This window comes from Paramormyrops kingsleyae, chromosome 3 (assembly GCF_048594095.1).
Source record: "Paramormyrops kingsleyae isolate MSU_618 chromosome 3, PKINGS_0.4, whole genome shotgun sequence".
In the NCBI taxonomy this organism is placed as follows: domain Eukaryota; kingdom Metazoa; phylum Chordata; class Actinopteri; order Osteoglossiformes; family Mormyridae; genus Paramormyrops; species Paramormyrops kingsleyae.
The window spans coordinates 33,058,871-33,074,660 of NC_132799.1; the positions used below are offsets into that span (position 1 = coordinate 33,058,871).

Here is a 15,790-nt window from a genome sequence, read left to right on the forward strand (position 1 = left end):
GACAGGCTGGACAGGCGGGTCAGGCTGGGCAGGCGTCGCCGCGGGCAGTGCGGCAGCAGCAGCAGGCGGTGCCGCGGGCAGAGCGGCGTCAGCAGCAGCAGGCGGTGCCGCGGGCAGAGCGGCGGAAGCTGCAGCAGGCGGTGCCGCGGGCAGAGCGGCGGAAGCTGCAGCAGGCGGTGCCGCGGGCAGAGCGGCGGAAGCTGCAGCAGGTGGTGCCGCGGGCAATGCTGCGGCAGTAGTAGCTGGTGCTGCTGGCAAGTCCGGAGCAGGCAGGTCCGCGATAGGCGCCAGGATCGGCGCCGGACGTACAGGCGCTGCCCCTTTAAGGGCCTTGGGGATCCGGGGAATCGCATCCCAGACGGCCCTGATCCCCTCATATTCCAGGTGACCCCCCTGGAATATGCAGGCTGCTGGTGACAGCGGCTGCGCGGTTGCTGTGATCCCCGCTGGCTTCTGTATCGGGAGGGGCTCCTCCCGACATTCAGCGGGGAGAGAGGCATAACGGAGAAAGCAAGCCCCCAGGGAGACGGTCGAGGTCTCCTCCAGTCCTTTCCCCTTGTGCCTCTTCTTTCTCCGGCTTTGGCTGGGTGGTTGTGACGGGGTTGCCCCGGAGAGAACGAGCGGCCGGAGCCGCTTCTCCGTCACCCCGTCGACGAGCAGCCAGAGGTTTTCGCACACTACCGCCAGTACGCGTACTGCTGTGAGCGGGGTGATCTCATCCAGGAGGGTCCCGCTCTTGCTGGCTAACTCCAGCAATCCGGAGTCCTCCCGGACCTCCGGCTGATGAAGCCAGTAGAGCACCTCGAGGAGCAGATCGATGCGTTGGTCATCGATCTGCGGAGGTGCGTTGGGGAGATCCGTCATTCTGTCAGGGTGCGGGGCGGGCGAGCCGGAAAGCAGGCGAGCGAAGCCGTGAAGTCGGGCAAACAGGGTTTTAATCGAGATGGAGGGTAAACAGGCGGCAACATCCACAGACACTACACTGACAATACAATGACGGATCTGGGGAAACTAACTGAGACACGAACTAAATACAAAAGACTAGCCAGACATAACAGGACACAGGTGATCACAATCGGGTATTCACACGAAGTAATGAGGGGGGCGTGGCACACATCGGGATTGAACGGAGCGGATCGTGACAGTGATGCACATTTTTTGAGAAAGCAGGGTCACACAGTTCCTGGAGCAGTTAGGGATTAATGCCATTGCTCTTGGATCCAACGGTGACATGGCTCTGTCGACCACAGGATTTGAACCAGCGACCTTCTGATCACGGCACAGCAACCTGATTTGCTGAGTCACCCCCAATTTAAGCAGAACTGAATGTTATGATGCCCTTAGGTGCCTCTGTGTAGGCCTTGCAGACACCTGTCCATGCACACACGACTTGTCTGCATCCCTCACTGAGGAACTACATCTGCATGTTGGATCAAAAAGACCACAAAGAACACCTACTATACTATATACCGCTAATGTATATGTTATATCTGGGCGAGGAGCGTCACATTTACGAAAGGTGACACTACATCTAGCAGCCAATGACTAAAACATTATCGAGAGCTATGAAAATGATAGGTCTTGTCTATGTTAGATTCTGGAAGGCTTTGTGACACTTTGGATAAAAGCATATTTTTAATCAATAAGAGTTTCAAAGAATGGTAAACCAAATGATGTCGAAAGATCAGCTCTGCGAGGTACTTTTAAAAACATAAACCCGGGCAGCTCAAAAATGCCCCTCAAGTAGTTTCCCACGACAGATGGGCGGGCAGCACTGCGGTTTTCCCGCTGAATTTGCATTGTGCTGCTACAGGTAATTAAAAAACGTCTAAGGACCGATCCTCCTCCTTCTGGAGTACTGATGAGTCAGAGGAAAGTCTCTTATTCTAGCGCACGCAAGACGGTGCATAGAAATAGCCGCCTGAGTCTGACTTTTTTTGCATCGCCATTTCAAAGAGGGTCTTCTTTCTATATGTTCAGGCATGTGACGTTTAATTCATAGATTTGACCGGTCATGGGAAGAAGTGTAAGTGAAACGTTAGTGTTGGAGAAGCAGATGTTTATCCACGTCTTTGCTGTACATTTGGATAATTGCTTCTGGAATTAAGGAGACAACGTGACCTTCGCTACTGATCCTGACACAGCAACTGCTGACAAGCCAGATTTGGCAGCAGCATAAACTACTCCACCAGCAACGTCAACATTGGGTTTATTAAGCTGTGCTGCTGACGAAGGCTTTTTGCTATAACCCGGAGTTTGTTGGAATACTTTTCTGTATACACAGAAATAATAAAAATTTGTATTTTAAATATTACATATAAACCCAGACTACTAGAAAAAGTTACGTAAACTAATGAGAACATACTGCAGCACAGTCCAGCGAAAGTGGAAGAGATTGTGAATCCATGAAAGGATGTGGAAGTGCCTGTTTGTAATGAGCAATAAAGCAAGATCGTCTCAATGCACTAATCGCGGTACAGTTATCTAATCCCTATATTGTCGAAGGCAAAAGCACGGCCATGAATATGACAATGTGACATTTCTTCACTCTCCAGCTCCGGAGTAAATGTGAGTGAGCCACGGATTCAGTGCATCGCCGCACACAGGCGACAGGGACCCGCTACATCTGAACGCCCCCGGCGCCGCCACGCCTCCGCTCCCCGGCTATTCGGGAGTCCGGATCGGAGTGGCTGGATGCCTCGGTCGCCATGACGACCCTCTTAAAGTATAACAAAGGGAAAAGGGCAGCAATGGCCAGAACAAATTGGAGAGAAGGGCTGGGGGAAGCACATTTCGTACATCTGAATGGGGAAGCGAGGATCCGTCCGCGCAAGTAATTCCCGGCGGGGGTGACAATCACTGCAGGCTCGCGCCGGAGAAGAGCGCGCGGAATTGAAAACTTTCACGGACTTTAGGGAGTGAAGGTAGGCAGTGATGTGCGTTTCCAAAGCAGAATAAAGCAGGCATTTAAGTATTTACATGAAAGCAACAGCCCACTAGAAAAAAGTGATCCGATGTATGTCGGAAATATATCAGATTTTTATTTTTTTTTACATTGTTAATTTGTTTGTTTCATCTGACCATTGTTTTCGTTCTGTGTTTGTGTGTGTGGTTAATTGAAATATTTTTAGGAATTGTCGTTTGTCATATGCATCTTACATGAAAGAAAATTTCTCCATGGACAAAGCGGTTCTCTTTTGGCTACTGTCGGATTATTTGTTACAGGTAAAGAATCCCGTTTTTCTGAAGATCCAGAATTTTGCTCTGTATTCAGTTTTCTGATTAATTTTATATGGTTTCTTTACTGGTACTCAGATATTACATAATTATTGGCACAAATTGCTTAACAGTTTTCTGACAAGTGCTCAGAAAAATATTACTCAATTCAAATAAGGAAATGAATCATGTTTATTTATCATATTTTGTTTTGACCATGCAGATGGTCAGATTGGCTTGTGTTGAAGCACCAAGTTTTGTGGATGTTTATTTGGAATTCAGTCCTTTTCCACTCCGGGGGGAACCAGAGTACTATACCGTGACCTATTCCTCTGGCACTAAAAAAGGGGTAAGAACGTACTAGCCATTATCCGTACTAATTACAAACCAGTAGTTAAAACACATCTTAACATTTCTGTAAAACACCGATACAAAAACACAATTTGGGAAAACAAAATGCGGAAAAATTGCTAAAATGCATTAGTGTTTATGAAGTTTCTATTTTGCAATGAAACAGCCAAATCGAAACTAAAAAGCAAAAACCCTTTCAGCACTGGTGGAATGCAAGCGATGTCAGTGGGTGTCCTTCACGCTGTCACGTAGCCATCAGTGACCTGCTGGACATGGATACATATGACATTGTTCTGAAATCAGTCAAAAACAATGTTGTTCTGGATACAAAGTCTGTTCGTGTGGGTAAGCTGACGCATATGTTTAGGTTCAACATTTGACAATTAAGGACAAATATATTAACGTTTACATTTTGTAATTGGCAATTTTTTCCCCTCTCTTTTTTGGTAGACCCCTCAGCCAGCTTATCCCTTAGGACAGAATCTACCTCCACAAGTGCTGTGTTTACATGGAGTCCTCAGGCTGCTGAACGTGCCACCATTTTCAGTCTCGCTGGACGTTCCTGGGCTGTACCAGGGCGTCAAACCTCATACCGCGTGGAGGGTCTCCAGCCGGCCTCATTACACAGGTTCACGGTGGAATTCCAGTCTCTGACTGAACACCGTAATGTCACAGTGACGCTGAGGCGAAAGGTGCTGCTCCACACAGGTAGCCGTCATAATACCTTCAAACCTCGTTTATTGCCAAAGTCATTTCTATATACTGAGTAAGAGCTTGTTTGCCTTCAAGCTGTTGGTATTGTGTTACTTTATTTTCATCACTGTATTCTTGAGGAGTGTAACACTGTAACATTTTCACATTCCCATCTCTTTATTCATCTATTAATATATACTTATTATATATAATGATAATGTATTTATTATTACTCATTGTACAGATAATTTGTTCTTTTGTACATATCCATTTTGCATCTATCTATCTATCTATCTATCTATCTATCTATCTATCCATCTTCTGTCTGTCTGCCCATCAGTCTGTCCATCCGTCTGTCAGTCCGTCTGTCTGTCTGTCCATCCATCTGTCTGTCTGTCTGTCCGTCCGTCTGTCTGTCTGGCCTCTGATATCCCCGAATAGCCCTGATTATGCTTTTGAGAACCATCACCTGACCCCACCTCCTCCCTCACCAGCGCAGTGCCCAGATGGTTGGGTTCACTATGGCAGGAACTGCTATCTGATCTCGAGGAAGATCAAACAGTGGCAGGAGGCGGCTCAGGCCTGTGATGTAGCTGCCCCTGGAGCTCACCTGCTAGACACTGACACAGAGGAGGAGTTGGCGTTCGTCTCCTCCTTCCTCCAGAGCCTCAATCTAGTGCTGCTATGGACCAGCCTCAATGATATTCAGGTAAGTGATTGTGTTGTCTTCTCAAAGAGCTCAAAGAGACAAATATTTTTTTTGTCAGACACTCTTTAGTTGTTACAGCTACAAGTTGAAGAACCAGTATCTTTACTCTTCTCTTGTTTTATGTGAAAAACTCATGTCCTACAGCAGGAAGGAGATCTCCGTTGGGCCGACGGGTCTGCATATAGCTTGAAGAGTGCTGTGACATCAGCGTTGCCGCCCAATCAGACAGATTGCTTTGCCTTACACTTGAATGCCACGGACCCCAGCTACTACTTCACTGGATTCTTCTGCTATATGCCCCTGCCCTACATGTGTCACTGCAGAAGTAAGCCTTTCAACTGAACCTTGGCATGCAGTTGTAGAAGTTCCAAAAGACAATTAGCATTTGCAAAACGACGAGTGTAATCCCCACACCATAATGTCACTTCTGCACAGCAGAACATCATTTCTCATTGCTTCACATACATTTCCAAATGTTTTACTACATATATGCTAATTGTTTTGTACACTTGTTGTCATTTGGCACTATTCTCAGTTGCTTTTGTCTTCTTGGTCTTAATTGATCATGTAGTTTCCCACTGTAATAATTTTCCGCTCAAACCTATATATGTATGTGATCATGATGTTCGCCGCCACACACACACCAGTTAACCAAGCTTTCAAAATGATCTAAAAATGTGTTCCTTAAATTGCAGTGATATACCATTGCTGTGTTTTTGGTTCCCACAGTACAGACGCTCCTCTACTTATAAACTTTCAACTTAAGAACTTTCAGACATATGAACGAAGAGGACTGTAAGTCCAAATTGTGATCATTAGGCTCCCGTTTCCTGTCCGCGACAGCAATTTTTTTTTCTGCACGCCAATTCCGCCTAGTACGACATCTGGCTGTTACTCTCGCCTTGCAGCAGTGTAGCTTGCGGACTCCCAGCCTCATAGTTCTTTGTACCCTTAAAGTTATGTTGAAGAACGACTTACGAACATTTCAATGTACGAACGGCCGTTCGGAACGTATCTCGTTCGTAAGTAGAGGAGCGTCTTTACATGATTTTGTTGTCATTTTGTTTGCTCTTGTACTGCCATTTTGCTATTTTTTTGTTACACAGTGCTGTGTGACTTTTTTGTTTGCTATTGTACTGTGTCTTGAGATCTGAAGAAGTTGCATGTGCCTGCAACTGCTTCCTCTTGCCAGTGAACTTTACATACAGTGATGTAGAGCCTTACAATGTTGAAACTGGTGTCTTTGACATTAATAAGTATCAGGTTGCTAATGAAAAATGATCAGTCAGTGAAACCCGACTATCATTCAGAATTATTGAGCTCAGGAGTAGACTGACAGTATATCAGCATTTTTACTCTCGTGATTAAAATGATGCAGATTGTACTTTTCATTTTGGTGGCTTTGAAATGTGCCAGAGCAATTGAGGAAAAACTGTAATTGTGCAAATAACGAGCTATTTTTGATTTGCCACAATTTCCTGCGTGCTCTGCGTTTTCCATCCATAGTCTGTCCAGTTAGACCAATTGCTCATGATGTGTGATTATGTGTGTGGACGTGCTCAGTGATGGATGGTGACCTGTTCAGGGTGTCCCCTGCCTTGTTTCCTATACTGCTTCGGATTGGTTTCCAGCTTTTCCTCGTCGAATAGATAATCCCCGAAGCCACCTGGAAGTGCAGTGCTGCCCTCGTGATAAACAGAACTGTATGTTTTGCAGTACCAGCCGGACCGACAGACTTTGACTTCCTGTTGGAGGAGGTTGGCGAGACAGAGGCCGTTGTTAAATGGAGTGACCTGCAGGCCTGGGTAAGCGAGACAGACGTGGATGAGCTCACCATTCAGTACCGAGATGAGACCTCTGGCCTCAAGGCCCACCAGACGGCCTTGTCATTCAAGATGACCAGAGTGACTGTGCAGGGATTGTCCCCGGGTCATGAGTACCTGTTCACCCTCAGGGTGACTCACCTCAGCGGAGTCACAAGAGTCTTGGGCTCCACTCTTACAGTTGTGACAAGTGAGTATCGAGACATCTAGATGATTCCCTCTTTCTGCCCTACAGGAAATGTTCTTCCGCACATCAGTGAATTTGATAGGAGTTCACTCACACATGTACACACCGCCCAATAAATGCGGACTGTGTCGATGTCAATAATGCACCATAAAGTCCGACACAGGTCTCAGTGATTCTCTACATTTCTATCTTCAGGGCCCAGTCCACCTCAGAACATCAGAGTAACGAACGTAACTTCCAGGCAAGTTCATGTGTGCTGGAGCAGTCCCATGGACCCCCACCAAGCCCAGTTCCACCACTACCTGATCCGCTATGTGGATGTTGACGCAGATACAGAGAGGTTTCTGTTGGTGGCCAATCATACAACGTCAGCAGTGATCGAAGGTCTGGAGCCTTACCGCCTGTACCGGGTCAGCATTCAGACCGTGACTGGACGCGGAGTTGAGAGCTGTGGCCACACGGTCTGCTCAGTCATCACTGGCAAGTAACGATTAAAGTAAATTTTATGGGCTATATGGTTAACCCTGAACTTGTGATGACCATCATTACTCTGTAGAACTGCTTTGTAAGAATGACATGTTCTGTCTTACAGCGGTCAGTCCACCGGGTGGAGTGATTATCCGGCCGGATGACGTGGGGGAGGAGAATGTGATGGTGCGGTGGGACCCACCAGTTGGGGTGAAACCTGATGGGTACTTCATTATTATCCAGCCGCTGACCACCGGAGATTGGCCCAGGGAACTCTGGGTAAACAGATCACTGAGCTTTGAACTGAGCGCGCTCACTCCCGGAGAGACGTACGAGGTCAGCGTGGTGGCAGTGAAGAGTGGGAACAGGAGCATGGGGGAGAGCATCCTTCAGACATTAAGTATGTTCCTCCCTCCCGTACCCTCTGAAGATGCATGACTGGCATAATGATTTAGTAACACCACCCTGTTACTTTAGCTTGCTGGCACAATGAATGTTCGAGCAGCTCAGTCACATGACCGTTCTTGTACTCCGCCCACTAGAGCCCAAGCAGGTCCAGATTGCTGTCCCTTACGAATCCAGCGCCTATTCCACTCTGCTTTACATCCAAAAGCCAGCCGATGGCATTTTCGATGGCATCCAAGTTATCTACAGAGGGGGCAGCAAGTGGACGGCACTGTCTGGGGGGGATGATAAGATCTCCATAGAGGGCCTGATGCCTGGCACAGCGTATGAGTTTGCTGTGCACGTCACCAGTGGAAATATGACCAGCGAGCCATACCTGGTTAAAGGAGTCAAAACATGTGAGCATCACCAGAGTTTTTATCCCGATAGATGGTATAATGTCAGTATCTTGACACCCACACAAGTTTTAAATTGTATCATTATATTCTCACAGTTGAGTGCTGATTATGCTTTAGTTCCTTGATATTGATAATCATGTGACTTGTCTAGGCCTGGCTCCGCCCACAAACCTCCGAGCTGGGAAGGTGTCTGACACGACTGTAGAAATCCTGTGGAACGAAGCGGAGGGGAGCTGGCAGACCTACGAAGTGATCTGCACCAACTGTGCCGACACCGTCTGGGTAAGAGCTGTCAGAGGTGGGCGCGGGTCTGCTTGCTGCCATCAGGATATAATTGGCCGACATCTTTGCCCCATATCAGGCTCAGAAGGTCAAAGATGCAAGAGCAGTGTTCACTGCCATTACACCTGGGAAAGAGTATAATTTCTCTGTTCGGACTGAGAAGGAGTCCTTCAAAGACAGCCCGCAGGTGTTCCTTCAAATAAGAGCAGGTGTGACTTTGCTACTAGTCTAAATTCCAAAAATGCTATATTATATTATGATATAACATGTTCTTAACTGGGGCAGCATCTTTGTACTTCTCCAGCACCAAGTACAGTTGAGATGTCGGTCTTGAATAAGAATGAGACGTTTGTAACGGTCAGCTGGACCAAGCCTCCAGGTGTCATTGATGGCTTCATAGTGTCCATCATGAACGGAACCTTTCACCAACAGAAAAGTCTTGCAGACTTGGGGCAAAGGTAGGCATGGACTCATGACAGCAGCAAGGAGGTACAGTACCAGTCAAAAGTCTGGACACACCTGCTTTTAATGATTTGTCTCTGTTTTCATGTTATTGATCTTACAATAAAAAGCCTTGACACAATGAAGTAATACAGATTAAATATTGCAGTAAACAAGAGAAGTCTTCAGCTGTCAAAATTTTCTCAAATAGACCCCCTTTGCTTTGATGACAGCATTGCAGACTCTTGCCATTCTTTCAGCCACAACAGTCCTGATGGAGTCTCCACAAGTCCTGGGCACAAGTTGGTTACCTTGCTCTTACTCTTCGATCCAACTCATCCCAAACCAGCTCTATAGGGTTTAGGTCAGAGGGTTTTGGGGGCTAGGTCGTCTGTCACGACACTCCGTCTCTTTTCTTCATCTCAAGATAACACTTACTGCATAACCTCAAGGTGTGCTTAGGGTTATCGTGTGGAAACACAAATGATTTTCCGTATGTGTGTCCAAACCTTTGTGTGGTACTGTACAGCGAAGCATTGGATTACCCATGTATCTTATCTCTGGCCCTGGAATTCTCAATTGACTGCATCTTTCCAAAACTTTCTGTTTTCAGAATGCATATGTTTGATGGACTTTTACCTGGGGCTACCTACAGAATTTCTATCATCAGCACAAGTGGAATGAGAAGAAGCCTCCCAGCCATTGTCAATGTGACAACAAGTGAGTGGTTTCTTCTATCTTCGTATATGTCAGCAGGCCTAGTCATACTAATTCTGTCTTAATGGTTTGCTGTTACACTATACTGCACCCTTTTGGAACGAAAAGGGTCAAACAGGCTCCATCCTAATGCAGGCTTTGTGACACAATTAGGAAAACAGGGAAACATAATAGGAAACAGAACATACATTATCTGAAGCTTGTTTGGATGATTCTTGAATGTGACTGGCGATTGGCTGTCGAGTGACTGATGAATGATTGGTGATTGACATGATTGACAGTTCTGTGACCCGTGGCAGACTATGAAAAGATAATGACTGTGAGAATATGTAGTGTGGTGAGATCAGGTGGGGTCCTGTGTTACAGACCCCGCTGTCCCGGAGTCTGTGGATTTCGTGGACCAGGATGGCGGTTCCATGTACGTCACCTGGAGACCACCTTGGGGGTTTGTTGATGCTTACAAGGTGAGCTTCTTAAATTTGGCACGTTAATATCTTCATGCGATAATGCAGGCTGTGAATAGCTCGCAGTGGTATGTTTTTCATATGGCACAGTTACTTTCTGTTTGAGGATGGTAATCATCTGACACGCGCACTTCTCAATTTACAACTTTCCTGTGCTTGACTGAAGCAGCCTTTTGAAGAAGGCTGTTCAGCACCTCGCTTAAAGTTTCATAACAAGCTCATCACCATGGTGATTACCTAGGATGGTCAGGTCACAGCAGCTCCTGTTTCAAGCCACTTAAAAATACATGATGGCAACCTGTCGACCACACAGTGACATATTAAGTCAATGACTGAGCACAAATTTGCCCATTTTATAGTTACAGCACCAATCAGATGTCTGGACACATCCGGTTTTAATGCATTTGTCTGTAGTTTAGCTATTATTCACTTTATGGTAAAAGACCTCAAGACAATGAAGCGATACATATCAAATATTGCAGCATCTTCAACATCTCACAATGTTCTCAAATTTTAGACTCTTTAAAATAGTCCCCTTTTGCTTTGAGGACAGAATTGCAGACTCTGCGCATTCTTCCAGCCAGCTTCCATACTGTATGTAGCCACCTGGAATGCTTCTCCAACGGTCTGGGCACAAGTTGGCTACCTTACTCTTATCTTATCCAACTCATCCCAAACCAGTGGGTTGTGGGGCCCAGGTCATCTGTCACAACACTGTATTTCTTCCCTTCTTCCCAGGATAATACAGGCAGTACTTATATAACCTTGAGGTTTGCTTAACGTCGTTATCTTGTGTCCAGAATTTTGACTGGTACTGTGTTTTATGCATTCAAATACAGGCCAGTATTTGAATACTTGATTCTGATGTTAAATTGCTCGCTTGTCTCCCTGTCTTTCTTGATCTTACAGGTACAGTACAGCTCATTGGCAGCTAAGAAGCCTATTCATGAATTCATCCTTCATGAAACCAATATGAGAATAAAGGACTTATTCCCTGGAACAGAATATCAATTCACACTGCAGTCCTTTAAAGGGTCTGAGGCCAGTAAAACAGTGTCAAAGCGAGTTGTCAAACGTAAGAATCGATACCGAGTTTCTTTGAGTATAAATGCTATTTGTTATGCTGCTTTTTAACCACATACTGTCAATCTTCAGTGTTGTATTTTCATTTTTAAAAAATACCCGTAAAGTCAAAGGCAAATTTCAACATCTGTGGGCAATAAGGATTATTATTATTATTATTCATTTACCAATAAATAAATACCAACTTTCTGTAATAAATGGCTTTACAGTTGAATTTGTCTTTGTTTTTATGTAAATAAGGGGTGGTTGAGCTGGGGGACAGGTGACATTGTGACAGAGCCCCCACGACACCCCCTCTGTGTCACAGGTCCGGCGCCGGTCTGCTCCCTGTCACTGACCCGCGTCGACACCTCCTCCGCCAGTATCGCGTGGGAGTCTGCTGCTGGCCAGTTTGACCATTACGAGCTCAGTGTCTCCAACGCCTCCTCGTCCCGCACGGTCCACATCTCCAAGGAGGTCCTGGCGTACACTGTCTCTGGCCTGCTGGACGGGTGTAGCTACAGCGTGACTATGGACAGGGTTGGGAATGGGGTCCGTGGGACCCCTGCCTCTCTAAAAGTGCTCACCGGTGAGGGGCCTTGTCTCTCAACTCATTTTAGGTTCAGAGCTCATTGTACTGTAGCACACTATATTTTTAATTACTTTTGGGAGGGACAGGGCTGTCCTAACCCTATTCGGGGCCCTAAACTAAATTTGATTAACCTAGGTGTCATTTGTCATCTTCCTCCCTATTCTGACATGATGATTAGATGGGGTGCCCCCTGGTGGCCGCAGGGCCCTAAGCAGCCGCTTACTTTTCTTATGCCTGGGGAGAAAGTTACTTTGGGGTAATCATACACTTTAGCGTAGGTTCTGGGTTGGTGACTCACTGTCCGTATTTTGGGACTCAGAGCCCGGGCGCCCACAGGCAGTGCGTGTGACTGGCATCTCACCCCGAAGCTTCTCTCTGCGCTGGGCTGTGCCGACTGGATGTGCGGACGGACACCGGGTGGATGTGCTCCCCAGACGAGGTGTTGTGGTGCTCAGCAGCCCGCAGGACGGGGAGGTGCAGGTGAAGTCCCTGTCCTTCTGTGGCTGAGGGTCAGAACAATGTCCTGATGACCTCAGCAGTCTGGTCATGCGTTTCATAGAAGCTTCCAGAAAAAGTCCCTCTTGGTTACACTCCATAGCCAAACTATAAGCCTCCTCTGATGAACAGAAAACCCTGTCCGATCTTATCAGCCACTAAAGCTCAATTTAATAGGCACCCCCACCCCCCATTCAATGTAGTTACCTGGTCTGAGAGAGAGCAGCAAGCCCCTCTATTTGTATTCCAGACCTTTCTAGCCAAAGGCAACCAGCCATTTTAGGAACACCGTGGTCTTTTAACCCCCCTCCCCCCCAAACACACCCCCCCCACCGGGTGTCAGGTGGCACTCCAAGTAACAGTAGTGAACAGCGGCCGCCAATGGGCTCATTACTTATTACCTGAAGTAGAGCCACGTATAAATGTTTGATGAGGCCCACCTCTTCTACCTCGCCTCTGTATCGGGGGGCAGCCCAGAATATCAGACTTATGCGACTAATAACCCCCCAGTGATGCCTGCTGCCGGCTTCCTTCTCATTGCTTTTTGCCTGGATTGTGTCTTTGTGCAGGTATGTCGATCGCTTGATTTTAAGTCATCAAAATAGAGAAGATGTGATTTACAGTGATAGGAAATGAGATGCGAATCGAACTCCATTGTTTAGTGCAGGTGTGTTCAGCTGCTTGTAATAATAAACCTAATAATAATAATAGCTTTATTTATATAGCGCCTTTCATACAAGCAGCTCAGAGTGCTTTACAGAGACTGTAAATAACAAATAATAAAATAAAAAGAATAAAAACAAAATAGAACAAAATAGAATCAAGATAAGAATAAAATAAGAAGAAAAACATTAAGAAATAATATTAAGATAAAGTGTGTATGTATACACACACACACGCACACACACACACACACGACTATAACACAGTGATAATTATCTAAAATCCAGGGTAAAAAGTATGTTTGCAGCTGCTTTTTAAACATACTAAGAGAAAAGGCCTGATGAATATCAGAAAGGTGCTTCTCATTTCTCGCAGGCACTTGATGATCTTAAGGACCTTTTTGGAACATATTTAGTGAGACACTGAAATACTGTATATGAAGGCGCTTGTCCATTCAAAGCTTTAAATACTATTAAAAGTATTTTTAATACAATTCTAAAAGAAACGGGTAACCAGTGGAGTCTTGCTAAGATTCGGGTAATATGCTCTTCTAGTGCGAGTAAGTGCTCTTACTGCTGCATTTTGGACAAGTTGTAATCTTTCTGTTGTCTTTTTAGATGGTCCTCTGAAAAGTGCCTTACAATAGTCTATGCGTGAGAAAAAAGCACGAGTCAGCTTCTTAGCATCTTCCAGGTTAAGAAATGGTCTTACACAAGCTAGTCTTCACGACATTGTCAGTGTGTGGTTTGAATGTAAGTTCAGAGTCAAGAAAAATGCCTGGATTTTTAACCTCAGTTGTGTGGATTGGAATCCAGTTTCGGTGTTTCTTATTCCTGTCTTTTGTGTTTGCAAGGCGGATGTGTCGACCCTCGCTCCGGGATCGTCATACACGGCGGCGGTCACCGCGGTAGCCTCTTCCTCCGCCTTCAGTTCCCCCGTGGTCGTATCCATCACCACCAATGAGACGTGTAAGCTCACATCATGTGGTGCGGCTTGTTCGCATTGTGCTCAATGTGGTCTCCCAAGTGCTTCCAAATGACCGCCTGCTTAATGTTATTCCAGGCAAACCTTTTAAAAGTATCGTATGAAAAACATGGACAAAAGATATGAAGGGGTAATTAGTATTTTAATCACCCACAAAGCTAAAACTCATAAATTAAAATAGAGTTTAATTTGGGATTGTAATAAAAATAACTATAGCAACAACACAATGATAATGAGAAAAATAATAATACTACTAATACTAATACAGCAATATCTAGCAAATTTGTTTGGTTATACTTAAAGCAGTCGTCATAATGCATTATAGATACCTTCATAATGCATTCATAAAGTATTATAAACACCGCTATAACTATTATTGAAAAGGCATATCACTTTATAGCCATGTGTATTATGCATTATTACTGCTCTATGAAGCTCTCTTCTATAATGCACTTTAGATGGTCAGTATAAGGCATTATAATGCATTATGAAGGTATATATAATGCATTATACAAGAGTGCTTTAAGTAAAGTATTATCTTTTTTTTTTATAAATGTTCCTAGTATGGTCTAGTCAGAAATTTTGTCAGCTGGGTCCTCAAATGTAAGACCAGCATTAGTTTCCTAATGTTAGTGTATTGCTTTTTCTGCATTGATTGATTCCTCGTTCTTACTCTCTGTCAGTCTTTTCTATCAATTTTTTACCCTCCAGGTTAACTGACAGGAGGTTCAGTCTAAATTTTTATACCAAATGTCTATTATAACAATTGAGTTAATCTTCGTTAATATGTCAGTCACGTAATATGGTTGAGTCAATCTCGCCTGACTGTGTCTTTACCTCCATGAAGTTCCGGGTGCGCCCACTGGCCTTCGGGTGGATGAGCTAGGTTCCACGTTCCTCCATCTGTCCTGGACCACGCCCAACGAGACCAATGGTATGATCCAGTCCTACATCATTGAGTACAGGGAGGTCTGTCCCTGGCCCACGTTCAGTGCTACTCCGATTCGGACCGGGTCAGATGTCCCAGAATTCCTCCTTGGTGGCCTAAACCCTGGATCCACCTACATCATCCAGGTAGGATGACTCTGGGTGTGTTAGTTAGCCTCTTATCAATATAAGTGTTCGCGAGTTAGGGAATAAGGGAGCAGGAGATCGACAAGCAGATTGGTGCAGCGTCGGCAGTAATAGAGTAAGAGGGAGCTGAGCTGGAAGGCGAAGCTTTCCATTTACCAGTCGATCTACGTTCCTACCCTCACCTATGGTCACGAGCTCTGGGTAGTGACCAAAAGATTTTGGATACAAGCGGCAGAAATCAGCTTCCTCTGCAGGGTGTCTGGGCTCAGCCTTAGAGATCAGGCGAGGAGATCAAAGCAGAGCCGCTGCCCCTCTGGATCGAAAGGAGCCGGTCATGGTGGTTCAGGCATCTATCTAGGATACTTCCAGGATGGCTCCCTGGGGAGGTGTTTCGGGAATGTCCAACTAGGAGGAGGCTCTGGGGCAGACCCAGGAGACGCTGGAGAGATTATATCTCTGGTCTGGCCTGGGGAGGCCTCGGTATTCCCTGGTGAGGAGTTTCCAAGACTCCCTAAAATTTTACTGCTTAATTTAAAGTCAAAAGACAAGACCTGATGTCCCACTGATGCATCATTAACTTGTGACACTTAATTGGTTTTTTAATATTTTGAAACATTTGTCAAATATGGAGTACTAATTTATAATTAAAAATATTGTGAATTTATCATTTTATTTCTTTAAATTTAATTTTAACAGCAATTGTTTGCTTGTTTTATAGATTAAATGAAATTCCTGTTACACATTATTATAACGGGGCAGCATGGTG

At 45.4% G+C, this 15,790-nt stretch overlaps 1 protein-coding gene across 4 annotated transcripts in view; it reads left to right on the plus strand.

Moving 5' to 3' along the window:
• The first annotated feature begins 2,560 nt into the window (after nt 1-2,560).
• The window catches only part of LOC111843417 (phosphatidylinositol phosphatase PTPRQ-like), a 46,822-nt gene continuing 33,592 nt past the window's right edge, over nt 2,561-15,790 (plus strand). For 3 of the 4 annotated variants that reach the window (XM_023811011.2, XM_023811013.2, XM_023811014.2), the window contains exons 1-21: nt 2,561-2,924; nt 3,132-3,225; nt 3,440-3,565; nt 3,768-3,912; nt 4,018-4,275; nt 4,755-4,969; nt 5,114-5,294; nt 6,686-6,982; nt 7,175-7,459; nt 7,572-7,847; nt 7,990-8,250; nt 8,402-8,532; nt 8,612-8,741; nt 8,837-8,990; nt 9,587-9,693; nt 10,057-10,154; nt 11,064-11,229; nt 11,545-11,805; nt 12,128-12,288; nt 13,820-13,934; nt 14,798-15,024. In XM_023811011.2, coding sequence (XP_023666779.2) covers nt 3,160-3,225; nt 3,440-3,565; nt 3,768-3,912; nt 4,018-4,275; nt 4,755-4,969; nt 5,114-5,294; nt 6,686-6,982; nt 7,175-7,459; nt 7,572-7,847; nt 7,990-8,250; nt 8,402-8,532; nt 8,612-8,741; nt 8,837-8,990; nt 9,587-9,693; nt 10,057-10,154; nt 11,064-11,229; nt 11,545-11,805; nt 12,128-12,288; nt 13,820-13,934; nt 14,798-15,024 — 3,660 coding nt within the window. In that variant the 5' untranslated portion in view covers nt 2,561-2,924; nt 3,132-3,159. The remainder of the gene's footprint in view (nt 2,925-3,131; nt 3,226-3,439; nt 3,566-3,767; nt 3,913-4,017; nt 4,276-4,754; nt 4,970-5,113; nt 5,295-6,685; nt 6,983-7,174; nt 7,460-7,571; nt 7,848-7,989; nt 8,251-8,401; nt 8,533-8,611; nt 8,742-8,836; nt 8,991-9,586; nt 9,694-10,056; nt 10,155-11,063; nt 11,230-11,544; nt 11,806-12,127; nt 12,289-13,819; nt 13,935-14,797; nt 15,025-15,790) is intronic. The other variant, XM_023811012.2, reaches the window with a different exon arrangement.